Source organism: Accipiter gentilis, chromosome 9 (assembly GCF_929443795.1).
Source record: "Accipiter gentilis chromosome 9, bAccGen1.1, whole genome shotgun sequence".
NCBI lineage: Eukaryota > Metazoa > Chordata > Aves > Accipitriformes > Accipitridae > Astur > Astur gentilis.
Window position 1 is genome coordinate 31,054,036 of NC_064888.1, and position 26,463 is coordinate 31,080,498.

Consider the following 26,463-nt stretch of genomic DNA (forward strand, 5'->3'; position numbering starts at 1 on the left):
GTTCTTAAGTGTCAACTGATGTAAGTGAGACCGACTTGTGTCTTGAAACAAAATGTGGAAGTATTAAAGAAAAGTAGTAGACCATGAATGGAAGGAGGAAGAAAGAACATAGGTTAGGAAAGACAGATGTGTTTAATGACAAACACATTTGTCCAAAGGAATAATTTCCACTGGCCAGAAGCCCAATTAAACACATAAAATAGAAATCCAGAAAAACAGATTAACGAACCAGCCATTAGCAAGGAGGAAGAAAAAGACAAACCCAGCTAATTCTGTACAGAGCATGACAGATGAGCTCACAGCAAATAATTGGGTGACATTCATCAAATGTGAACTAAAAGGAGGCATTAGAGGGCAAAACACTATCATAATCTCTGGGATTTACAGTGTTGGAGAGTTTGTTCATATGAAAAGGAAAAGTTCATCAAAATAAATTTAGTTGGGCCTTCCAAAATTCATTCTCTACCACAGTGCTTGCCAAAACTTTATTGAAGGCTTGATCATTTTTTGGAACTGTTATAACTGTGCATGTAAATCATGCAAAGATGAGGTCCTGGCTGGAAAAAGCTTCACACAACTCCTGCCAACAGAATTGTGGGTGGCTTCATATTAGCTGGCTCAGAAAGACCATAGACCACAAAGATTTCTGTTTCTAAACCTTTGTCAAGGTGACCTAGTCCAGGTAGAGGTCTGAAAGTGAGTTTAGCTAATGCACAGTGAAATTGAACAGTGTTTGAATCCTACCTTTCTGCCTTAAAAACCAGACAAACAAACAAACCAAAAATCCAAACAAAAATCCTCTAGGTACCAGTTTGCCATGGCATAAAGCCAAAAAACCAATGTAAAATCTTTTGAGTGTGGAAGACTTGGAGTAGATCCTGTCTTGGCACAGAGGGGGGAATTTGATCACTCCTTGATATTTCTGCCACTCTATGTTCATGTGATTAACTTGAAGATTGTTGGACTGTTCCCAATGTTAATTAGTCATCACAGCATTTACAATGTATGTAAATATTCATGTCTGCATCTTGAAGATGAGTTAATGACCATGTCTCAGCCCATCAGAAGAGGTGGATATTGAACCCAGGGTCCTTACCAAGTAGTCACTGGACACATTCAGTCCTATCTGGACTCTGCTACAAATAATGATCTGGTGTTGAAATCATGAGTGGTGTAAAATGAGTTCATGTGGCAGAGCTACATCATTTGAGAATTTGGATCTTCCACTGGAGGTCAGAAATATCACCAAGAGGGGATATTTAAATATTCTCTGTCCTATATGGGTAATATGACCTAGAAGTGTGGGATCCTTTGGGCAACTCTTGTACAGCTGATAGAGAGATACAATTACTGCAAACAGGAATTTTTACCTTTGAGTTGGACTGAATCAACTGCATAGTCCGTGCTCTCCTGTGAAAACTTGATTTTGATGTGGTAGTATTAGATGGGAAAGATACCCTTCAGAAATAACACTCACAGCCCTTTCACCATCCTTACATCTGGAGAGCAGGACCCCAAAAGGCTACTGTGCCAGTCCACAGTGCACTTTGTATGAAGTGAGAGTCAAATGACTCCTGTTCTCTCCCTGTCTCTGCCACTGGCTTGTTTTGAGACCATAGGCAAAACACTTTAGATTTTCATGTCTGTGTTTTCCCTTGACTTTAGCCATATGTTGTCTGTATAGAGTTTGTTTGCTGTGTTATGGGTCATTCTTCTGCCTTCTTGTGCAGTGTGTGGTATAATGGTGGTTGGTTTTTTTCTTTTGGGAGCGCTAAATGCAGCCATGATAACATTACAAGTAATAATGGGAAACAAGCAAAAGGGGAAGTCTTAGTAGAAGCCTGTCTTATTTCTAAACCTTCCTTTCTTTGCAGTTCTTCAAACTGTCAATAGAAAAGCCTTATCTTGAGTTGATTAGATATCAAATTTCACGACCAGTAATATTGTGTCCTTTGAATGGCAGCTTCTCTAGGGAAGAAAGCCACTATCTAGAGGTGATATCACTGCTGAGAATATAATTGATGCTATAGCAATATTCCGTGTAAGCTCATTCTGAAATATCACTGTCAGATGAAAGGAAGTCTATCTAGGAGAGAATCTAGGACCTTTCTGTTAGCTTTATTGGCAACTTAAGAAGCCAGAAAATGACATTCCATATAATAGAGAAGTGCTTTGTGTATTGTTCTATCTTAAAACCTGCAAGACTGCCAAAACAGCAGAATATAGGAAATTCACCGATGTAAGCCTTGCTGCAGCCAGGCCTGAAATGTTGCCAGAAAGAACAACCACAGCAAGGGTAAGTGACTAGTGACAGGTTTAAAATCCCATATTTTATAAATTATCAGGGCTAGATCTCATCGATGCATGGCATTTATGTGTAGCCTTTACAGCTCACTCAGTTCATAAAACCACAGATTTGGATGTCTATCAGTTCCCCCCCGCCATCCTTGTTCAGAGATAGTATGACTTCAGAGAAATCAGTTTTCTAGTGACTTGGCATCTAAGAGCTTAGCCCCAGCTTTCCAAGAGCGCATTCATTGCATTTACTGTTTGCATTAAATGGTGCTAGTGTGGATCTCTGCTGTTAGTCACTGTAAAAGGTTGTTGGAAGACAACCCTGGCCCCAAGGGACTTATAGTGCAAACACACAAGGCTGAGAAGCAGCAGAGGAAAGAGGTATTATCTCCTTCTTACAGGAGAGGAACAGAAGCACAAAGACTTTAAATTACTTGCCCAAGGTAGTTGAGCTGGAACCATGTGATGAAACCAGATCATCTTCTTTCCCCACTCAAGACCTTAAACTTTATAGCCACTTTTCCCTTTTTCCTGAGATGTTAAAATCATGCTGGATTTGAAGCATGAGAGACAAAATGGGAAGTTCAATAGCATAGCTTAAATAAATACACTCCAGCCCTCTCAAGCCTGGGATTTCTTTGGAGTTATACAGATGCTTTTAGGGACAGCTGTGCAGGTCATAGAAAAGATATCTGAAAGAAAGGTTGTTACACCCTCTTAGAGGTGTCAGCCTAGGGTATCTTGGAAAGGTCATCACTCACTCTCTTTGGTGTTTCCACAGGTGACAGCTGGGGGAAGAGCAAATTACTATGTGTCATACAGACGAGAGCCTTTCGCGCAGATTAAATTGCCCAAATACTCTCTTCCTAAGGTGAGTGCACCATTTATGAACAGACATGTAATATCTTGAATAGCATAGCCTGCCCAGTGGTGAAGCACCTTGGTGGGGTACCTCTCCGGGGATCTCCATTTGTTGTGCTACTTGAATGATCTTTCTTAAATATGGATTTGGGATCTTTACCTCTCTCTGCCTTTGATTAGTGAGCATTTCAGGAAGAGCAGTTTCATTTTTCCTCTGTAAAGAGCAAATGGGAATGAAAAGATACCTCAGAAAATAGAGCTCAAACCAACTTCTCCTTGACCAGAGTTCTATGAACACCTTTCCCCAGTCTTACTCTGTTCTCTATTAATGATTTTTCTGTAAGCCTGGCTGTGACACTGAGGGTCCTGGAGAATGGTTAGGATGCTAAGCACTACTGCAGTCTCCATACAATGAGAGAAGCACAGGGTATAGCAGCTCCACTGCCCCATCTTATGGCGGGACATTGCCAAGAAGTCGTGGAGGTGGAGTTGGCTCCCTAAAAGTTGTGGTTTATTGATGCTTTGGACACACAGAACCACTCTGTGATGCTGCTTAGGAGGTGACTGAGATAGCCTAAGATTAACACTGACTGGCAAAGCTGGGAGGGGGGGAAGTTAGTACTTCTCATATAACTCTGCCTGGATTTACCTTCTTGGGCCTGAGCTTTCTACCAGACCAAATGGTGCAAGCCTCAGCAAGGAGGATATGTTCCTGGAATTATACTCAAATTCCATAGTGTAGTCATTGCTTGGGATTGTGTAGAACAAGAAGGGACCAGCCTTTCCAGTGCCTTGGCTGGATACAAGTTTTTGGGTAGCCTGATGGGCAGCTGAGACCACTGCTGCTCTTTGGAACCTCAGGATGGCTATTGAGGGTACTGTCATAGAGGGCTGATAATCAACAGTAATGGCCTTCCCCTTCCTTCCACAAGTGAAAATTTTGGTGGGATAATTGTAAGACAGTTGGCTAGATTTGCCTTGTGGGCTGGATCTACCCTTCTGAATGCCTGTGGGGTATCTGCAGTCTAGCAGATAAGCATATTTGCTTTAACTTGTACTGGAAAACTTAATAGTTGTGAGAAATTTGCATCTCAAACTCCTAGTATTGCACCTCAGCTTCTTCCCATTTGGGTTGATCACAGTCCATAATGTATTGACACCTGTATAGCACAGATATAGTTTCTTTTGTTTGTCATTCCATGGTGGTGGAATGACACGGTTTGTAGCCATGTAAAAGAGGCTTGTTTATGCTGCCCTTAGTCACTAGAACATTTTTGCTGTACAGTAATAACTATTCTGTCAGCTGTGGATTAATGAACTCTGCTGGAGTTGTACGTATGTGCGGCTGGCAATAGGGTAATGCAATATTTCCACTGCAAGTGGTCAAAACAGATTGAAGTCATTTGGTGTTTTGCTCTATTTTCACACTGCTGGAATAGGTTGGGTATGTACTTAATCTTTAAGGAATTAGAGCTGTTGGGCAAGAACAAACTTCCTGATTTAGTCTTCCTTGAGGGAAATGGGAAACCTCCCACTGATTGCACTCACTGGGACAGAATTAGGCCCTCAAATGTTTTTTCTCCCCATCCTCTGCTGAGAGGGTATGTTAGGTCTATTAGAAATAGCCCCATCTAATCAACCCCAACTTTTCATCTAGATACCTCACACAGAAGATTAAGTTGCCTCCTAGGAAGGATGGGGATACTGAGCAGATCTTCCCCCAGATATTATTCCCTAAAATCAGGTCACTCCGTCCTTTGGGAGACTTCCAGAATTATGGTTTCTTGATGCAGAAACAGTGCAAGAAATTAATCAAGGCTCCTTGGCACCCTGGGGAAATTTTAAATAGATACAAATAGATAATTGAAGTCCCACATAATCACAGTGATTTTGCTTCTAGCCGAACCAGTATTAGTTTTTTCAACAATGGTGGCAAGGATGAAGTGCTTCAATACTCATCATCACCCTGGAAATAATTTCCATGAACCTGCTTTAAAAGAATACTGAGAAAATACACTGTCCAGTCCCTTTGATATTAAAACTAAAGAGGGAAAGCCTTGCTGGACCTTCATATCTTGGTCAGCAGCAGGAATCCAACAAAGGTTAGTAGGTGGTTTATTTGATAGCCTGTATGTAGTGGGATAATAGATCTCAGACAAGCTCTCAATAGAAAACTATGTTATTAAAGATCACTACCAGCATTAGCTCAAACTGATCCCTATACCTCAGCTTCAAATAAATGTGAACTCCCAGTTTTTTTGAAACTGGTTCTTTACCAGTTGGAAGCACAAGCCCGTTAGTTCAGCGTGTGGATGGAAATTGTCACTGCTTTTAGCCTGATGCTATACCATGCTTAGTGACTATAAGGACTCCAGGCTCCAAGGTTGTGAATCTTCCATGAGTGATAAAACTGACTTTCAAATTTATAAATAAAAAATGAAACTGGATGAAATTCCTTGAAGCTACCAAAAATGAAGAAAGCAAAAACCCTTCGCCCAGCTGGTGATCATTAAAAAAATGAAATGCAGAAAAGTCACAATGGTGGAAATTTATTGGCTTGCTCTAACAGAAAATTGTTTAACATACCTATAATTCATGCTCCATCTCCATTCTTTCATAAGTCATAGTAATTACTACATGTCCCAAAGGGCAAAGAAATAAAGAGATACTCAGTAATAGGCCTTTTGTCTTCTTTTAACAGGACATGCATATTATCAGCACCGATGAGAATCAGGTGTTTGCAGCTGTTCAAGAATGGAACCAGAATGATACTTATAACCTGTATATCTCAGACACCCGAGGGGTGTACTTCACCCTGGCCTTGGAAAATGTGAAAAGCAGTCGAGGACTGGAGGGGAATATCATCATTGACCTTTATGAGGTATGTAGTAAAGGTCACCCTACAAGGAACAGCAACTGCTTGCTAGTTCAAGCAAGTGTAAATCTCTTACTGACCTTCCAGGATCTTAATTTGTTTTGGGATCAGCCCAGAGGCGTTTACTGGATTTGATGCTGAGCCGACGCATGTGGGAATAGATGCAGTACATTCTGCTATAGGTGTGACGACTGGTTGTTTTCAAGACAATGACTAGTTAGCTACTATGTGGCATTTCCAAAAGGGAAAAACATTATCTTTCTCATCCTAACATGGATGTCTAGAGAAGCTCTCAAAATACTATTTTTCCCCTGCGACAGCTAGAGACACCTGCTCACAGGCTGGGAATGTGGATTCCACTTTTGTGAGCACTGAGCAGTATATGAATTATAAGCAAAAGTTTGTAGGTGCCATTTGCCCAGAGATAACTGCTGGATAACTTCTACCCTGAATCATCTTCCATTCTCATTCTTCTGTCAGGCCTTTCAGCCTTGGCCAACAGCAGTCCCTTCAGAGTACTTTTTCCAGTTCCTGGTTTCTTCAGAGCGTTCTGGTTTTGGCGTGTCTAAACTCGTTGGATGGAAGATCTGCTGAGATTCAGGGATCAGTGCTTTGCCAGCAACAACCAACCAGTAATACTAATAGTAATGGTTGCAGGCTGACTTCTACTGTTACGTGGAGAAATGTTTTTGCAGTTACATGTAGAAGTTAGGATTATGCATTTATTTATTTCAGCCAGAATAATGCCCATTTAACAACATCATCAATTTGATTACAAAAATCCAGGTAGGTTAAGGCAATGAGAGAAAACTCACAAATAACGCATGGGTCAGTATGAAGGGCAGGGTTTACATTTTATTTTCACCCAGTTAAATGTATTTTCCTGCCTCTGAAAAAAATATATATTTCTGTGTTGTGATGAACCACCTAAAATAAACATGCATCATCTCCCATTCCTGGGCAAACTCCGTATTTCTCAGCTGTGTATCATAGACTCTTAACTTAAATGCTGATAGGAATTTTCACAGGGTCATTGAAAGGGTAGTGTCACTCAGGGGGCTTTAGAGTAGAAGGATTTACATCCTGGCTGTTGCCAGGAAGGTGCGAATTTGCAGCAAGTTCCTTCTTCCTGTCTCACTTTCACAGCTGTGCAGCAGAGACCAGACTCAACACAAAATCTTCTTGGGCAAATTTTGACAGGACCATATTCTGCTGGAATGGGTTCTGCTGACAAAAATCAAAACATTTGGAACAACTGGGTTGATTTTGACAGAATTTGGGAGTGGAAGTAAAGTGAAGAAATCAAGTTTGCAAAACATCAGTGTTTCAGCATATTCAGGATATCAATCTTTTGTGTAAAAGGAAAAAAAGACCAACACAAAAGGATTCCCCGCTGCTTCTGTTATGACCTGCTATCTCCCATGCTATGACAATCTGGGGAGGGAGTGGGGCAGACCACATCCTCAAACTCACAGAGCTCATTTGTGACATGGTGCATGCTGTACCTTCAAGCCCATCATCAGCCTGCCTGCAAGCACTCAAGGATATCCAAAAGTGGGCTGTTTCCTGGGGATTTGCTCTGTGAACATCCCTGGCTCTTTCTTCCAGAGAGAGAGACTGCACGAGGCCTTTCAGCTGTGCAGGCATCGTCAAGATGTGCTTGTAATGCCATTCACAGTCTTCTAAGGCTGGATTGAGATGACTTTATTGCTTTTTCAGAGACCTTCCATTCCTGAGAGTGCTTAGATGGGCCTCACTTTTGGCCTGTTCTTCCGATGTATTTTTTCATCTCTCTCCATTTTTCCTAGGTAGCAGGGATCAAAGGCATATTCCTGGCTAACAGGAAGATAGATGACCAAATCAAGACTTTCATTACCTACAACAAGGGCAGAGACTGGCGTTTGCTGCAGGCACCAGACACCGATGTAAGAGGGGATCCTATAGTTTGCCAGCTGGTGAGTGGCAGACCTTTTCCAAAGCACATCTGACTCTTTCAGAGCTGCTTATTTTAGTCACTGGGTTAACAAAACTCTCCCTGTGTTTTTTCTGTGTTAAGTGAATTGAGCAGATACCTTTTTTTTCTTTTTAAGGGAAAATTCTGTCCCTCTTTCTTGAACTTTTTTATGGAACTTAGGTCAGAATAAGAAAGTTTCTGGGAAAAAGTGCTCTAGATCAGGTTGTTGGTAAAAACAAGTGCAGACATGCTTGTAATGCAGTGTTCCTGCTTCTCTTGCTCTCAGCTACTTTTATGATCATTATTCTGAAAATGAACATATGCTGCTATTTGTAATAGTGCTAATAACAGAGGGGTCATTTTCAGAAGGATCGGAGCATCTGTGTGCAGTCGCCAAGGGTTCCTCTGGTATTTAACTTGTTGCATATTAAAGCTTCTGCCTTTTGTTTGTTTCCTGTCAACAGCCCTTTTGCTCATTGCACTTACATCTGCAGCTCTCGGAGAATCCGTATACTTCAGGAAGCATTTCCAGCAAAGAGACAGCTCCTGGGCTGCTGGTGGCAACAGGTAAGAACATAAGTGCTTCTCACCACTCACCCACGCCTCACTGGGAGCCTGAGAGTATATGAGATGTTTTCTGTTGGTGTAAAAGCTTTCAGCTCTGTTTCAGCAAGTGCTGAGCTAATTCACATGAACTCCTATTTGCTAGGAGAAGACATGTGGGCCCCGACTTCAAAAAAGGTAATGCCTGTCAGGTATTTGTTGCTCTACAATAACCCATATGCAGGTCTAAGCCCACACCTGCAAGGGATCTTTACCAACTGGCATTACTAACTCCTCTCACTTGACATCATTACAACCACTGCTGTAGGTGTCCGCCTGTTTGCTGGAGTTACCATGAATGAGAATAAGGCGTGTAATCATGGCTATGCTCTTAGGAGGTGTCTGTACATTCCATCTTTTGAGTAGCAAGCACAGAGTTGTCACAAAGCCTGTCAGGTGAAGCCTGGACCTCATGAGTGCCTGTCTGTAGTGCATAGCACCTACTTTCAACACTGTATTGCTCCAAGACTAGCAGCACTTCATCAGCTCTGCATGGGTCATTCTTGTCGTGGGTTGTTCTACAAAATAGTGCTTTGGCAGGTAGTGATGTTTTAATGGTGACCTGCTACAGTGCTTCACGGTGGCAATGGCTGACCCACTGTAACGAATCTGACAACCATCACATGCCCTGTGTGCACACAGCGTGCAGCCTGGTCAGGATGGATGGAGCTACCAACCACACTCAGAACTCCCACAGCTCTGTGGGAGCTGCTGGGCTAACAAAGTGCTTTCTGAATGGCTGGTGCTATTGAAAGTTGGTCTCTGAAGCATATAGGCTGTCCTGCTTTTTCACAGGGAGGCTCCTACATATGCTCAAATATGTCCAAATACTTGACCGTTCTTTCTAAGGCTCAGTTTATCTTCTTTGTCCTGTTCAGCCTAGCAGTGTCTTGCAAGTGTGTCATGTTGGCTTATTGCCTATATGAATTTACACTCTTTCTTCCCACCATTTCCATTCTCATGTCCTTCTGTGCTTCTATGTGTCTGCCAGACTAGCCCAGAACCTGAGAGACGTGTTCCCTTCATGACATTTATATCTCAACAAGGGAAACACCATGTGATTTCCAGTTCACTGATCCAGGCCAAATGGGGTGAGATAATTTGGTTTAAACCTCCAGATCTTCCTATGAATAGCCAAGTGGAGTCATCACTCCTGGCAGGTCACACTTGCTAGATGGATGCTTAGGAGCAAGTCCTACTCATGATGCTGTGATTGCAGAGGCTTTTTTTTTTAAACCTTTTAGGAAGCAAATAGAGGCAGCAGGACAGTGAGATTCTAGGCATTGATCTAAACTGTCAGTAAATGAGGTTCTTTTTAAGCTGCCAGTGCATGGGATGAATGCTTTCCCCAGTCTAACAATTAACCTTTAAAAGGCAGAATATAATTTCTGCCTTACTGCTTTGTAGAATAAAAAGCTTAACCTGTTGGGAATATACACATCTGTTTCCACTAACCAGTTTCACAACAACGGGAATGTCTCACTGTGTTGGCAAATGTGTTCCAGGATAAGCATTGCAACTTATTCTCACAGGCATTGGCTGTTCAAACACTCTGTGTCTTACTCTTTGATTTACAGTGGTACATTTCCAGCAGTGATTGGAAACTCGGACTCTTGATATGAGGACAGAGGTTGGATTCTTGCAAAGGGAAGAATTATGTTTTAGTATCTAATTATACAGCTGCCAAATCCTCTTGACTTGTTTGGGAGTTATTTACATTTGGTGGGGGTTGGATCCATGTAGCTGAAAGAAACTAGGTGGAGAGAATGAAGAAAATAATGGAACAAGTTTGCACAGGAAAACAGACAGAAAGAATTGATAGCAACAGGATCTCACATTTTTACTCTCTTTCCTTGCCACAATCTGCAAATCCCTGTTTGGAAAGTTGTTTTTCCAGTTTTGATATTTAAAATATGATGATACAAAACTTAAGTTTCTGCCTTTAAGTCAGTTTCTAATTCCTGAGGACTTCCAGTCATGATAAAAACACTGGGCTAAACACCTTTGGACTGACACAGTAGATTTATCCTCGTGAACCTGGGTGTCCCTATAGACTGTCCTTCTATATGGTTGCCTGTGGCAGGTTTTCCTTATACCTTCATCTAAAGCAGTTGGTCACTCTTACTGGTGTCAGGGAGGAAGATTATGTAGTTGGACAGTGTGATATTTCCTACATCCTGAGCACTGATGGAAAAGCCTTTCTTGAATTGTTCTGCCTCCCTAAGCCAGGAATTTTATTTTTTGAAACAGCGTTGTCACAACAATGTGGCTAGTTGGATTCCATGATGGTGACAGGAGAGAGTCAACCTGCATCTGGGTTTTAATTTCTCATTTTTCAGCATTAGATGTCAGAAATTTAATTAATATTTTCATTAGTGTGTTTTTATTATGCTTTTGTTGGTGCTACAGATGTGTAAGATTGCCACCTCTCCCTTTGCTATTTTTGAAGAAAAAATTATTAGTTCTCCCTTCCTTCCATGGAAGTTACACCTGCTTTAAAACCAGTCTTATTTGGAAGGTGTAAGAGTGGCTCACTGGGTAAAGAATTCATGGGCTTTGAATAAAGAAGTCATGGGTTTGACCACAATATAGTGGCTGGGGGCCATTGTCATTGGGAGGCCTTCTGATGGAGTATCTGTCAGTGTTACATCTGCCTCCTTCCTATAGGACAGATGTTTACACCACCAGAATCCCACCTAGCACTTATTGAAGGTACTGTTGACAAACCAGCAGAAAAAACAATTCTTGGGTGACTGTGCTAGCTTTTCCCTGAACTACTGGGTGCTTAGGAAGTGGGGAGATGAGAACAAATTAATTTAGAGAAGACCTGCATTGGTCAGTGAGCCTGGTGGCAATTTTAACTCTGGAAGCAGAAGCAAGATGCTGACCTCAGGGCAGTGTGGGAATAAGCTAATAAGGTTTATTCAGAGCTTGTGCAAGTTTTTCAGATATTGGGCATCTCTCTCTTGCAACTATTGGTAGATGTTCAGAGATTCCAGAGGGCTGGGGGTTTAGTCCAAGTTCATTATTTTCTCTGTATTAAGGTTTATCGCTGCAAGATATGAGGTTCTCTCTGCTGTCTCAGATGAGGGACCTTGGAAAAAACCCTGTTTAAAGCTCTGATGTAGTGTCTCCAAATGGCGTTCTGCTGTGCTTTCTCTATATATAGTTGAGGTTGATGTTTGAGCTTTTCTTTGCATTGCTTTGATGTGTGGCATATCCATTCCCTAATGCAAGGCAAAGGCACAGTATTTCACCCTATAAGGCTGTCAGCAGAACACTTTCCAGCATAATGGAAATTACAAGATCAAAATTAAGAACTGTACCAAGTAACCAGTAAGTTTAAACTCACAATTTGGGACAGCTAGGTCAATGCGAATAATCAACATTGTCTAGAATGCTGTTCAGTCTGGTTTCTACCTCTCTGCCGCAAAGTCACCTGACTACCTTAATTCTCTGAACCGTTTTTGCCCCCAGGTGAAGTTCATACCTAAACAAACAAGATTTCCTTCAAGTGGAACTTATATTTCATTACATCACAGTCCTCATTAATTGCAAACCATTTGTAAACCTAGGAAGAAGCTTTGTTTATTTGACTGCAGGTTCTGAGATCAGTTATGTGTTTGAGCATTTTGACAGAATCTTGAGTAGGCTTTCTAGCCCCATAATCATGGGCTTCACTGGCGCCTTGGTTTCACCTTTAAACTCAGCTTTACTCAGCTGAGTAACTTCCCTTTGGATGCTATCTCTTACACGAGAAGTAGAGACAGAGGTAATTACCTTGCCCTTGACAAAGACTGACACATCACAGAGATGGAACTCACCAGCCAGAGCACAAAGACTACACGTTCAGAGAAAAATGTGTACAGAATGAAATATCTGGAGGCCGGGGACAGTGGCCGCTATTCTGCTGCCATTCTGATGATTTGTAGGCACCAAATGGGCATGGGGTTTCATACACAAATTTTTTAGTATGTAGGTCCTTGCCTAGAGTAAGCCTGTCTTTAGTGGCTTGCAATTGTGAGCAATGCTATCTGTTGGAAAAATAAGCTGATAATACTATTTCTCCCCAGTGCCAATTTTCACATGGCACAGCTGTTGTAAATGAATGTTGCCACCTGAACATGGTGGTGTTTTTAGATCAGAATAGAATCAAGAACAGCAAAAAACCACTGGTCAGACCAAGTAATTTTGGTTTCTTGGAAAATGGAAAAATGCAGTTCTATGTTCATCCATACAAGAATGTCTGACACTTGCTTGTGTTGCAGGTAATATTGGCTCTGAGCTTTCCTACACTGATGTTGGCGTGTTTATCTCTGCTGATGGTGGAAATTCCTGGAGACAGGTATGTCTTGCAAAGTGAAGGAAAGCATGGAGCCTTTTGCTATTATTCTTCTGAGCCTCCCCTGCCCAGTGTGGTGGAGCACTCATGCAGTACCTAATTTGTTTGCAGATCTTCGAGGAGGAGTACAATGTGTGGTTTCTGGACTGGGGAGGGGCACTAGTGGCCATGAAACACACGTCAGTGCCCATCCGGCACATGTGGTAAGGAAACTTGTTACTCTCAGAAGGTTTCCTGATCGGGATAAGCTGACAGTTGTGCTAACATCTCTTGCATTGCCTGGTCAACATCTGCTAGTGTCTACAAAATGAGCAAATGAGATCATTCTTATCTGCCTTTTACGGTCATTTGGGTTTTGTTGATTAGTATAATGGTTATTGTACCATTTTATAACTATAATGGCTATATCCATAATCACACACATACATGAATTACTCTTTGCACTAGTAATGTACTGTGAGAATTCAGGTGGGGTTTCTTTCCCACAGACACATATATACTGAGTAAGAAGTCATCCTTTGTGCTTCAGGTATTTCTGAGAGGTCGTGTCCCTCGCTTCCACTTTTTGTTTACAGAATTGAGTATTAAACTGGCGAGACAGATAAAGGGAGGGAGAGGAGAGGGCAGTAGGTGTTGATAAGGACAATAGAGATATGTTGCTAACGTCGCTGTCTCCTATAGGATTCCGCTATCAATTTCCAGAGATACCGTGGTGGCAACTGAATAGAGTTAGAGGTGGAATAGGGCAAACTGATTTCTCAGTTGAAGATACTGTTTTGCTAGAAATGGGCTATAGCAGTCTAAGCACTAACAGTATTTTTCAAAATTATCCTCTCCTTAGCCTTTGCCCCTCTCCTGCACCAGCTAAGCATTGGAGAGAGGCATTCTGAAATTCAGAACCAACCTTTTTTACAGAAAATGTGTGTATTAGCATCACCTTTAGTCTCTGGTCTTGAGTAAAAGAGGGGCATGGCTAGTGGACTGACCTACCCAGCTTCTAATGTTGTTTAGAAATTAATTCATTAGAAATAGCCTTCAGAGACAGGATTTGTATTCCTGTCTGCAAGATTGAGTCGTCTCTCAGCTTGATGGTGTTAAGCACATGTCTGTCTCATGCTTTTCATGCAGAACAGGAAATGTGGCCTTCAGTCAAATAGAAGAAGAAAGCAATGGTGTTTGGCAGCAGTGATGAGGTGTTAAGGTCTCCTCTACCTGAGTCATTATTGTACAAAATCTTTCAGTTAAATTACAGTCATTCAGAAGCTGGAGACCTCAAGACAGGCTGTCTTTACCCATCACAAACTAATGTTCCAGAGATGTACCTTAAGAACATTAATAGCTACTTTTTCAATATGAAAACCTTTTGGACTTTCCAGACTTTTCCTGACCTGGCAGATAACTCTGGGATGACTGCAACATAGATTTCTATTAAAGTTTGAATATGTTGCATTTGAGCACATTTCTTTACCACCTGAGCTAAATAAATGACTGCTTTAGTTTTGGTGTGATAGTGGATTGTTAACCACAGGATGTATTGGCTCATATTCCTAAGGATTTGTAATTTTTCTAGGATAGGGGAACCAAGTGTTGTCTAAGAGGTCTGTGCCTCCATGTGGGATTAAAAGCAAGTTATTATATGCAAAATGAGGGTTGCGACCTTCATCTTGCTTTCTAGCGTTCAGGAAACAGGTTGTTTTATCATAAACAAGCTTTTTGCAGTCATAACTTAATATATGTAGCTGTGCTGAGTCAGGGCCAGGGCTTAGTCTAGGCCAGCATCCTCTTGCCAACAGCCTCCATAACTGGACATATAGAGGAGAGTATTAACAGGGCAGACCCATAATGATGTTTCAGCAGACTCCCAACTTTCCGTCTGTAGTTAGAATGTGGTGTTGCGTGACTAGAAACATTTGCCTCTGATAGGTAACTCGCTAGTCATGACTTTATCTGAAGTGCCCTCAGGAAAGAGGACATCAAGACCATGTTAAAGTCTTTAGACCAAACCAAGACAATGAGCCAAGACAGGATAAGTGTGTGTTAGCCAAGGGTATGTGTCACCACCAGTAGGTACATCAGGCTGTGGCAAGTTGAGCTCTGGAAGAGTGAAAGGTGAGCCACTTATTGAAAGAGCTGTAAGTTATGTATTAAACATTTATTACTATACCAGGTGTAACTGTTTTAATGGTGTCTTACCTTGTGAAGGCACTTTGGACGTAAAAACCACATTACACACAAGTGCCTTAGATGTTGGGAAAGACTTGGTCACAGGTTGACTTTCCATAGGAGCTCAGAGCCCAGTTCACCTTTGGTTTGCGGAGGTTCCTTTCAGATGTTCTCCCTTTCTACTAAGTCTCATGAAATGGCATGTGCACTACTATGAGTGCCCCACCTGCTCTATTAAATGAGTAGTGATTTAGAGCTGTTATCAATAAGCTCCAACAGGTTTCCTCCAAAATTGTACCCTTAGGGACTTTAGAATTTGCTTCATATTGCCTCAGTAGGCACCTGTTTTATGGGCAGGAGTGGAATAGATTAAAGGGTACATGTATATCTATTAGTTCTCAGGCTGAGACATTGTACAATAAGTTTCATCCTGGAGAAAAGAGGGGCGGATAATTGAAAAGCCAAGAGAACTTTAGCTAAGCTAATGAAGCATGCTGTTCCCCAGAAATTGAAATGCTATTTAGATAGATAAGCATGCAAGTAGAACAGCATACAAATGCACAGGTGTATGGGTAGATACATACATTTAAATAAATAGATTTAGGGCAGATAAGCTTTTTGTATGCTGTTGTACTCCCAGCTTTCAGTCTTTGGTCTATAGTCAGCTTCCTATTCTGGCGGATGTGCATTGTGAGAGGTGAAGGTGTTTTGCTCGGTGCTGTGGGAGGCAGATATTTAGGGAATGGTGACTGAAAGCCTTGGCTTTCCACATTAGAGATCTGAGGTCGGTGTAACCCATTGTTTGTAATACATATTACACTGGCCTCCTGATCCTTTGGTGGCATCTCAGATAGTGTCCCTGATGCTACCTACTTGGAGTGGGGAGGATTCAGTTTCCAGCAAGACCCTCTCAGACAAATCCAGGTGCTCAGATGCATGTGTGCGTGCACACACACGCATCCCTCCCAGCTTTCCTTTTTTGGAAAATAAGGCAAACATTTTTAAGCTCACTTTAAAATCAGAAATGTTTCCTGCTGTTCAAAGAAGTTGTTTGTGCCATGATTGTCTCTTTGGTAACGTCCATCAAGAGTAATCTGTCAGCCTTTCACTGCCCAGGTACCTTGCAGAATTAGAGAGCTCTGTGATGACCCTGCTGGTAGAGGATCAAATAATTTTATAGCCAATAAACCTTTGCGCTTCTCTGTTCTTCCCTTGCTGGTGTGATTTGGAGCCGAAATTCTGGGCAGAAATTGTACGGGAGCGTTTGTGTGGAGAGCCTGGGGGCAGAGAGAAACTTGGTTGCTTTCAGAACTGTTCATGGCCAGCAGCTCTGGGATCTGGATGCTGACAGCCTGCAGGTTGCCCGTCTTCCCTGCCGCAGTAGCAGCTCGGTGTGCACACCCTTCTCTGGCTGTTTTCTGTGCTGTTGTGGGCACAGGCCATCAGGGCGATGTGGGCGCTGGTGGCTCCCTGAGGCCTGGGAAGCCGGGAGCCCACCGAGGTCCCTGGGACAGCAGGGCAGGATCTCGCGGCCAGCGCCCATCCGACCACCCCAGGCAGGAGCAGGGCAGCCAGGGGCAGCCCTAGCCCTGGGCATCAGGCAGCCCACTGGGGACAGGGATGGGCCGAGGCCAGGCTGGGACATCAGCCTGCGAGCCAGGGCCGTGGCCGGGCAGGGCTGCGGCAGAGCTGGAGCCTCGCGCTCCTGTGGTGTCAGTGGGGCTCCTGGGCCACGGATGGCGGGGGGGAGGCTGGGAAGGGGCACTAAGGCAGAGGCCACCAGGGTCCTGACCCAGTCTGTCTGCTGGTGTGGTCAGTTAGGCTGTTCATTCGCTTGTTTCTTTGCAGTTGTCAGACACGGAGAGATTGCCGGGGTGTAGCTGAGAGCAGGGTTTTCTAACCCTCCTCTGCTAATCTAAAAGTCTGTTGTGCTAACTCTAATTCAACCAAGACCCTGTCAGCTGGGTTAGGATACACATGCTTTTTGATAAAAACAGAAAGTAAGGCGCATGCTAGTTGTGGGGAGGGACAGATGATCAAAAGCCACTGAATTACTCTGGCTTGTCACTGACAGTGTGAACACTCTCAGCTTCTAAGAAGGGAAATGCTTTAATTTTAACCAGCACACAACTTTGCTTTACAACTGTAACGGGCAGAGAGCACCCAGACTAACCACTGACTGTGACTTAGTTTGGCCTTCTTCCTTCACCTCTCTGTAAAAATGGAGACAACCTCTGAGATGGCATGCAGAGAAGTATCACTAGGGCCAGAGAGATTGTAGCTTATGCCATATGGCATCGATACACACGTGGGTCGAAACGTCCCGTGGTGTTGACAGCAATTTTGATGCATTCAGGCCAGGACTGCTTATGCTCTGTGTGATGCCTCATGCCAGGTGCTATTGCAGATCTAGAAACAGGACTTGGCAATGCCCCTTGATCTCTTGAGGTCTGATGTACAGCTGGATCAAGTATATCCATGTCCTTGTTGCCAGTGTTTATGCTTTCTAAGGCTTTGATCTTTCAAAGTACACCAAGAGCATGAATTAGTGGGCTGGGAAATGGCAAAGATTGGTGCTTGTCTATAAATCTAGCTGCTGGAGCTTGCAGACCTTAGCCAACATTTAATTGCTGCAGTTGTTCTAGAGTAAGTCTTTTTATGTGTATAAATCTTGTCTGCTTCTATCCCAGGGTGAGTTTTGATGAGGGAAGATCCTGGAGTAGATACAGTTTCACATCAACACCACTTTTTGTGGATGGATCCCTTGTAGACCCTGGCATAGAGACCCAGATAATGACGTAAGTATAGCAGCTCTTAACTTTTTAAAAATGTGATGGCAGAAGGGGTGCATGGAGATCTCCAAGTGCATGGTGAGCCTCATGATGTGCAGCGCAGCATTGTGTAGCTACACGTGTAGTGTTGCATGAAGGCATGGTGCTGTTTTGTGGTTTTTGCTGATGGTCACAGACCCAGGTGAGGTGTCCATGCATCATGTGGCAAACAGATGATGGAGCCAAACTCTTCCCAGTAGTGGCAGGGGGTATAACAAGGAGAGATGGTCCCAAGGTGTAGCTTGGGAGTTCAGATAGGACAGTAGCTAAATCCGCTTCTCTGGGGAGCGATGTAGCCCTGATCAGGCTACAGAGAAGTTGTAGTGTCACCATCCCTGGAAGTTTTCAAGCCTTGGCTTGATGAAGACACATCTGCCCTGATCTATAGTTGGTGACAGTCTGCCTTGGAGTAAAAGCTTTGACTAGTGATATCCTGAGGTCCCTTCTCATAAATACTGCTGAGATTCTGTTCCTTGGATCTGATGGCCCAGGGACTGCAGTGCTCTTCAGAGGCCAGAGATCTGTGTGGTTGCACCTAATGTCAGTTCAGTGCATGCTCCAGTTGTGCAGCTTGACTGTCTTTTGAGCTTGCTTCTGGGTGTGAATATCCACAAACCTCATTGCTTGCTATCCACATTCTGTGCTGTACATCTGGTTTGAGCTCAAGTTACAGGTGTTCTCAGTGTGCATATGCAGAGCTGAGCTCAGAATAACCTTCCTGGTCTGGGGCATAGTATGATATGATTCACCCATACCATGGAGTGAAGAGCCTGGGCTGGCCATTGAAGGTGCTTGGACCTTCCTCCTCCCAGGAATGCTGAAGCACTGGGTAGGGCTGGTTGAATTGGTGGAGTAACATTGGCCCAAGAACAGGCCAAGATCTGAGTTTAACAACCAGGGAAGAGAGAAGACTTTTTAAGTTCAAAGGCATTTTCAGAGTCATCCAACGTCTTGCACAAAGCAGATCAGAGCATTCTGCTCTGGGATTCTGAACAAAGCAAGGACTAGATGCACAGCCTTCATTGCCTGCAGAGATGCCTTCTTACCTGTATTTTCTCTGAGCTGGCTGGAACAGCTTTCTGAAACGGATCAGAAAGCAAGGTGACTAAGATGCATTAGACTGAGGCACACCTGTGAAGCATATTTGCAGTGGCATGAAGGAGTGCCTTTGGTTAATAACATCAAGACACTGTTGCAGCACTCCAGCTTGGGGCAGGAGATATACCTAAATTTCACATTGCATTTGGTTTGCTTTTCCTGCTTTCTGCACCTGAAGTTCCTGCAGATTTTCACTACTTGTAAGAGAAATGAGATTCAGGCCCAGTATATTTTCTTCTAGGCTTCAGTCCATCTGCCTACTTACGTGGCAGAAATGTGTAGGTGGATCTCATTGCTGGTGTCACAGGTAGTGACAGACTGAGAGTAGACTACTGGGTATGCTTGTCATCACTTTCTGAGGGAGCTTGGATCACATAACTGTTGTGTGTCTTAGGCATTTCTGCTAGTGATTTGAATTTATTCCAACTGGGTTGCGTGATTTGTGTTGGTATGCCTTTCAAAAACCAGACCTACATCAGTCTTACACAAACAAAAGTGACTACGTGGTGAGGAGCTGTCTGTACTTGCAGTTGAGATCACCTTAGCTGCAAGAAAGGGGCTGGGGGAAAATCCTCTTCTGGCAAAGGGTCATTTGAGCTGGCTTCTTTGTCATCTATGCCATGACAGAAGTGTGTTCGTGCTGTAGTCTTGGCAGGATCCGGAAGGTGTAGCCAGCTCCTGTGTAGTCCATCTATATCTCCTGTGCTAAAGTGTCCTAGGAAGGCCAGGCGAAGTAATTATGGTTATCCTTTATGCCTACAAAGCATAGGAGTGGCACTCTTGACTTTGTTTCCCAAACAATGCTGGGGCAGAATGAGGCAGCCTCTGTGTCTATGTCACAGACAGCTGTTGAGATTTTATTGGAGTAGAGGTGGTATCAATTCTGGTAGGGTTGCTAGTTTTTCCTTTACTACAAACCCATGCCTTGACTTTGGATTTTTCTTCATAAAAGTGGAATACTTCTTTGTGTAGAAGAATATACCTGTGCATCTGCTGCCTTGCTATCTGCAAATATTGTCCCTGTTATTGCAAAGAGCAAAACACAACAGTATGAGGTATACCTGTGAGCCTTTTCACAAGACTTCTGTGAGCATCCTGTTGGGGAAATATACACCAATCCCCAGCTAAAGATTAGACCCTGCATTCTGTTCACTCCATGCATTTTTCTCTAAATGCAGCAATAATGTGTCACTTTCCGTGTTGGTTAATATGGTGTTTTTCTGTGAAATTCTTTGTGCAATGCGCAATGTGTATCACGTCCAACAACACACACATGCAGACACACACACGTGCAGAGACAGATCTGAGCTCAAATAAATCTGCACATCAGCACCTTCATTGAAATCAATGGAGCTAATCAGTTTCAACTAGCTGTGGATTTAGCCCATTTACTTTATAAATCAATGCAGTTTTCTTTTGAGATGAAAGATGCATTTTAAATCTAAGGTTATTGTTACTTATATCTCTGTAGTCTTCTGATGGAGAATGTAGGAAGTGAGTTATCTTGCTGAATATTGTGTATCAGCTTTGTTAAGAGCTGACATTTTCTTCTGAAATCTTTGCAGGCATATTATTATTATTATTGCTATTGTTATTGGCATTGTTTTTATTATTACTGTCATCATTAGCAATTTTAAAAATTGTTCTTAATAGTCTGTAAAAGCCATACAAAGAAATTTCACATGAAACTTGCCATAAATGTTTAGAGAAATTCCTATCCAAAGCGTTAAAGGAACTGAGGAAGAAAGAGCCCATTTATAGAGCCTGTATGAAAACCATTTCTATGCAGATCACTTAAGTATTTCTCACAATGAGAATTTTAGTGAACTCATGTATAAGGGCAGTGTAGGATCATGCGGAGCTTGTGGAAGCTTTGGCTAAGAAGAAATCAATGCCTTTCTATTGCTACTGGCCATACTCTGAAACAAGACAATACCTGGTGGTTAGAGGTACATGGAATTTGTGTTCGTGAGTAGAAACCCCAATGATTTCAAGAAGCTGATGAGAGGAGCACAACGGTTTGGGATTAGCAACCCGCAGCTGACGATGGGATCAGTGGGAGCTCTTAGAGTAGAAGCAGGGCTGAGGCAGAGAAACCAAGACTGTGCTCATATTTATGTACTGCCAAACTGGGTAGGTTAGTGCCTTTTTAAGATTTGTTTTTCATCCTGGAAAATGCAAAATATTTCATCTAGTAGTCTTGTCTGATTCCTGTTAGGGAAAATTTGTTCCATTGATTTGCATCAAAATGGTCTGTGTTCAACTACTTCAAAAAATAATATTCTGAGGGGAATGTGTATTAAATAGTCATTTTACTCCAACTGTTATTAACATATTGCATTATTAACAATATTATTATTATACTATCTTATTAAAATCAGTAGATCAGTAGAATGACTATTATTCCCAACCTTCATTTTGTGGCACATCCTGTGAGGGGCTCTCGGGGCTGTAGGAAGCAGCAACAGTTTTAGCACAGAATTTCCTACTACTTCCTGGCTGTTATGTGAGCAGTTGCAGTATCTGTCTGGATTGTATGAGCATCCTAGGCTTTTTGGACCATCTGTGCTTTGTGCTGTGTATACATTCCCTAAGACAGTCCTAAGGAACTTAGCAGTATGGTAAAATCTGTAGGTTTGCATGTAGGGGCATTATATGATTCTGAATATCTTAGTGTACTTTGGAAGTGGGAGCTAGTGGGGAATTGGGCAAGATGTCTTGCAGAGGTCTGTTCCAACCGAAATTATTCTATGATTTTGTTATTTCATATGGCTATAAGGGTGCAAGAATGAATTATTTCCTTAGAAGCATAGCTGAGCGGGCTCTGCTAAGAATGTAGTTTTGTGACACACAGGGAAGTACCACAAGACTGTGAGCTGGTCTAACTTGGAGCTACTGCCTAACCAAGACGAATCCACTTTCCCTTCCTCCATTCCTGGCTGATCATCCACTTTTGCAGTTCCTTTTGCTGTTGTTTTGACATTCGTCTCATCTGACAAGATGGTCAGTTCAGCTCCCTTAGTGTCACAGCACTTCGAGAGATGTGTAGCAAAGCACATTGCAGCGTTTGGTGCAGGTGTGAGGAAAGCAGCTGCAGAAAACAAAGGGTCCTTTAGGAAAATAACTCAATGCCTAATGGCAATGGGTTAGGCATGTTCCTAGGTAACCCAATGAGTGCCTGGAAAGCACTAGTCTTTTTGAAATCTACAATTTTCTGACTTCTGTCCTGTAGCCCTCACTGCCGACTAGTGTATCTTTTAATGATTTCACGTTCTAATGGGTCAGATATAACATTTCTGTGTTGACAAGCCGTAGGCACAGCATGTTACTTGCTTGAGGTTGTCCACCAAGGGAAAGGAATCAGATTGTATTTCCCTTCTAGTCAATTGTGATATTTCCAAACAGAAGCAGTATTTGCTCGAGAGATGTGCTAGTGTGTACCATTCAAATCAGACACAAGATGTTTTTGTGGGTACAGGAGAAGGGCTTTATATTGTTCCAGCTCTGACTCATAATTGTTACCTCTGCCACTTCATCTCCTGTGCTAAGCAACTCTCCAAACCTACATAAAGAGAAATAAACCTTTTTGCATCACAGCCCTGCAGAGCTTTGCTGTCATTTTAGCGGACTCATTATATATGTGTGTGTGTGTGTGTGCAGACACCCATTTATAGATGGGGATCATTAAGTTTGTGCTGAAAAATACATATTTATGTAGACACACCCACATGTGTGTATATAAATATATATGTGTTTCTATGTATGTATACTTAATGATCTATATATAAATCCATGTATGCATCATTGAGCATTAACGTTTTCACTGAGAGGATTTAATACAAGCTAGTCTGCCAACATTGCTGTGACTGCTGCCCTTGGCTATGTGTATGTTAGAAAATGTTCCTGGTTGAAAATGAACAGGTTATGAGCCCTGGCCCTTTCTAACACCTTCTCATTTACATGGTCATGCAGCTTTACCAGAGATGAAGTGGGAGCATTTTTTTTCCAGGAGACCCATAAAATTACTGGCAATCCATCACTGGGTGATGGAAGAGTGGGGCAGAATGAACAAGTAATTGAGAATTGTGGGAAAAGGTGAGATGAGTGCCAGCAGAGGTTTGAAGTGAGAAAGAGAGCATTACGAGCACAGGCCATACTGAGTCAGACTAGAGGTCCCTCTAGCTCAGTTTCACGCTCTAACAGTGGCAGGGTAAAGTGTGCTAAAAATATATATTAAAAAAATTTATCATTCCCTTGTACACTTTTCTCATTTACAGAGATTTGCAAATAAGGCATTTAGCCAAACATAGTATTCTTTGTACTTCTAAGACATTAATGATTTTTTCTACTTTTTGAGTTTGTTTTCCCCTAAACTCCTTTAAAAATTTAGCAGTCACATTATCGTGTGGCCAAGAGTTCCATGAGTTAACTCTTAATCTGAAGAACTGACTGACTTGTGGAAGACATCAGCAAAGTATGTACAGGTATGAAGGCAATGTGGACAGATTCTGATTAGCACTCAGCAGAGATTCAACAGACTGAGTGTGAGAGAGGGGCAGTAGCTCCCAGGTCCAAGCTCCCACCGAGTTCAAAATTACATGGGAGCCAAGAGTCATTTTCCTGTCACTTTCTGATAAGGTGATTATCATCTTTCCTGTTTAAGCAAGGCAACATTCACTGCCTTCTGCTCAAGTCTTGCTGTCACATTTAAAAGCTGATATAGGAAAGAAAATTACAAGCTGACACAATGTCCTTGATAGATTCTGCCCCTTTGCATAGGGGTAGGGAGCTACAGATCTGCCACCTCTGAGTGGCTGTGCTGAGAAAAGTAAGGCGAAACCAGAGAGGTGATAGAAAGTAGTGCCTTTGCTGGGATGTGGTCAGAGGAGCTGGTCTTCTCCCTGCTGGGCCAACCTTTGCCCTCCACAGTTGGCATCCCTGCTAGCTAGCAATCTCAGCAGACAAGAGGTGAATGGATGGCAGAAACACCAAGAGACTGTTTTTCTTAGAAGGAACTGAGGTTCTTGCCCAACATGCACAAAGACACAAGACGCAGCGTTCCTCAATTCCTGTGGCCCAGCAGAGGCCTTCAAACTCTCTTGCCAACGATCTGGTGTCTTTTCACTTCTTGAGAAAAAGAGAAAGAAGCTGTCTGAAAAAAAGACAGATTTTCTTCTGCAACTTCTGCTGCTGCTGAGCTCAACAGAAGATTTGGTGAAGAGGGAATCTGGAGGAAAGATTTAGCCGGAGGTCTGTAGAAAGCTAAATCCAACTTGCAGCTTCCAGACCAGAAAACAACAGAAGGGATCATGTGTGGTGGCTGTTGTGATGAAGGATTCTATCCTTATTTAGCTTTACTTCTTTTGGGAACCAGGGCTGACCAGCCAGCCTGTGCATATTAGGCCTACCAAAAGTGTGGGCTTTTTGAAAGATTGTAGGGCAGATTTCAAAACCTGGTTTATCCAAGTTGCGTAGGTACCATTAGATACCTAGAAAGAAACAGTAGGTTTTAATTGTTGTCCCTATTGTGGTTTTATCCTGCATTTCCATTTTCCTTTCTTTTTTATGTTTATTGCAATACCTGGTTTTAGTGTGACCATCTTTGTTATTGGCTATGGATTTTACTGCAAGGCTCTGATATGTCCTTGTGAGTTCATTGCACTGTCCTCACTCATGGGGCTGTGCAAACTGCAGTGTGTAAACCTACATAAGGACTCTTCAGAATAGGATCCATGAAATTAAAATGAATCTGTGAAAATAATGACTGCACACAGAAAGAAAAGTAAAATTTAAACTTGATCTGAGAACAAAAATTACAAATATAATTATTAAGTTAGGAAACCAAAATGATTGAGAGGATATTGGCATTTGCTATAGTGAGCTGTATTCCTGTATCATCTGGTCTAATTTCAAAACCTTCTGGAAATAATGAATAGCCGGGACTTTGCAAGAAAATGATCAATCTGCTAATGCCATCAAGTGACTTTACAATGGACAAGAAAATGTGTGTTATAGGAATTCCCATTTTATCCCAGCAGATGATCAGTTTATACCCTGGAGTAAGACAGTTGATTACCCATATCATTATCTTCATTTGCAAGACTTAAGAACATTATTAACGATCACAGATTAATCAGTGTCACTTCTTCCTCCCATCTCCCTCCCTGCCAGAAGAGTACTCTGTTCGTTAGCCTTTGGATTGCTGCATGAATTCACCTAAACAGTCCACAGAGGCACAATATTGATTGTGCTGCTGATACTTGCAGTATGAGCTGAGGTCTTTCTGTGGCACCTGAATAGACAAATCAGGTGATGAGAACGTCTGCTTAGAGTAATCTTTCCGAGACAGCATCATGTGATTTATTGGGCCTTAGGAAGAGGATGTCTGTGACCTGAGATCAGTTCCCAGCAGTTGCGCCATGTACTCAAAAGATTCCTGGCAGAAGCCATAACACATAGTGAAGGCACTGGGCTCTGTGGCATGTGTTGTCTATCTTTGGCTTTCTGGGGCAAACATTACTTTCATGGCTGTCAAGTGCTATTTATGGACAGTAGATAAAATATTATGCTAAAGAAATCTACATCTTGAGTTGTATTCTGCATGTAGGGAAATTGAGGCAGAACAAGGGACGTGCCCGTGGTCAGTCACTCAGCAGGCGGTCGTGGGGAGAGCTTGGCATTGAATCAGGTCTTCTGAGTCCTAGATGAGTACCCCACTGTGCAGACTTTTCCCGTTCCTTCGGGGGACGGAGATGCTAAGTCATGTCTGTAATGCTCAGACAAGGTGGATGGAGAGGTAAGGATGTGCAGGGAGGAGGTCTAGAAAAAGGTGTGCTGAGTGGAGGCTTTTATTCACTGAAGTGAATAAAAAAAGCCCTCCGCAGAAGGAGCCAGAATGAGCAGCAGGCTGATACATGATTTCTTTTCCCTAAGTAAAAGGACAGGTTTTGCCTGATGACAATACAATCCAGATTTTCTCATCTAGAGGCTAACGTGCTTTGTTTCTTGTGCTTTTAAGTAAGGACAGATGGGTTATAGTTCCTGTGCTGTCCTTCTGCTAGCAGCTGGGCTGGGCAGTACAAAGCACTCAGGCCTGGTGTGGGGTGCCCAGGGGTAGGGTGCTGTGCACATATATGTTCCTCAGTCTTTCACCTTTCCGTTAGAGCAAGTCATGAAATATTCTGGTGCCCTGATCCCACCAGCCCTCAGGGGACTGAGAAACCATATGGCCTCAGCACCTTTTCAGCTCAGCCTGGCCCTGATGCTGCATGGAGCAGAGGGTGGTACAGCACACCAGTTTATCTGGAAGCAGAGAAGGCTCAGTGCTGGGTTGGCTGCAGAGTTCACTCTAAAAAATTTTTCATCATTGGGCTGCAGTGAACGGTGGAGAGCAACTCTCCAGAGGAGCCATACTATAGTCTGAGGAATCATACATAGTTCA

The 26,463-nt window shown here is 42.7% G+C and overlaps 1 protein-coding gene across 1 annotated transcript in view; it reads left to right on the forward strand.

Annotated features, from left to right (window-relative positions):
• SORCS3 (sortilin related VPS10 domain containing receptor 3) overlaps window positions 1-26,463 on the forward strand; it is a 311,885-nt gene that overhangs the window by 238,916 nt on the left and 46,506 nt on the right. Inside the window, exons 8-14 of the mRNA XM_049810209.1 lie at window positions 3,077-3,166; window positions 5,858-6,037; window positions 7,840-7,986; window positions 8,450-8,552; window positions 12,857-12,933; window positions 13,042-13,133; window positions 17,784-17,891. Coding sequence (XP_049666166.1) covers window positions 3,077-3,166; window positions 5,858-6,037; window positions 7,840-7,986; window positions 8,450-8,552; window positions 12,857-12,933; window positions 13,042-13,133; window positions 17,784-17,891 — 797 coding nt within the window. The remainder of the gene's footprint in view (window positions 1-3,076; window positions 3,167-5,857; window positions 6,038-7,839; window positions 7,987-8,449; window positions 8,553-12,856; window positions 12,934-13,041; window positions 13,134-17,783; window positions 17,892-26,463) is intronic.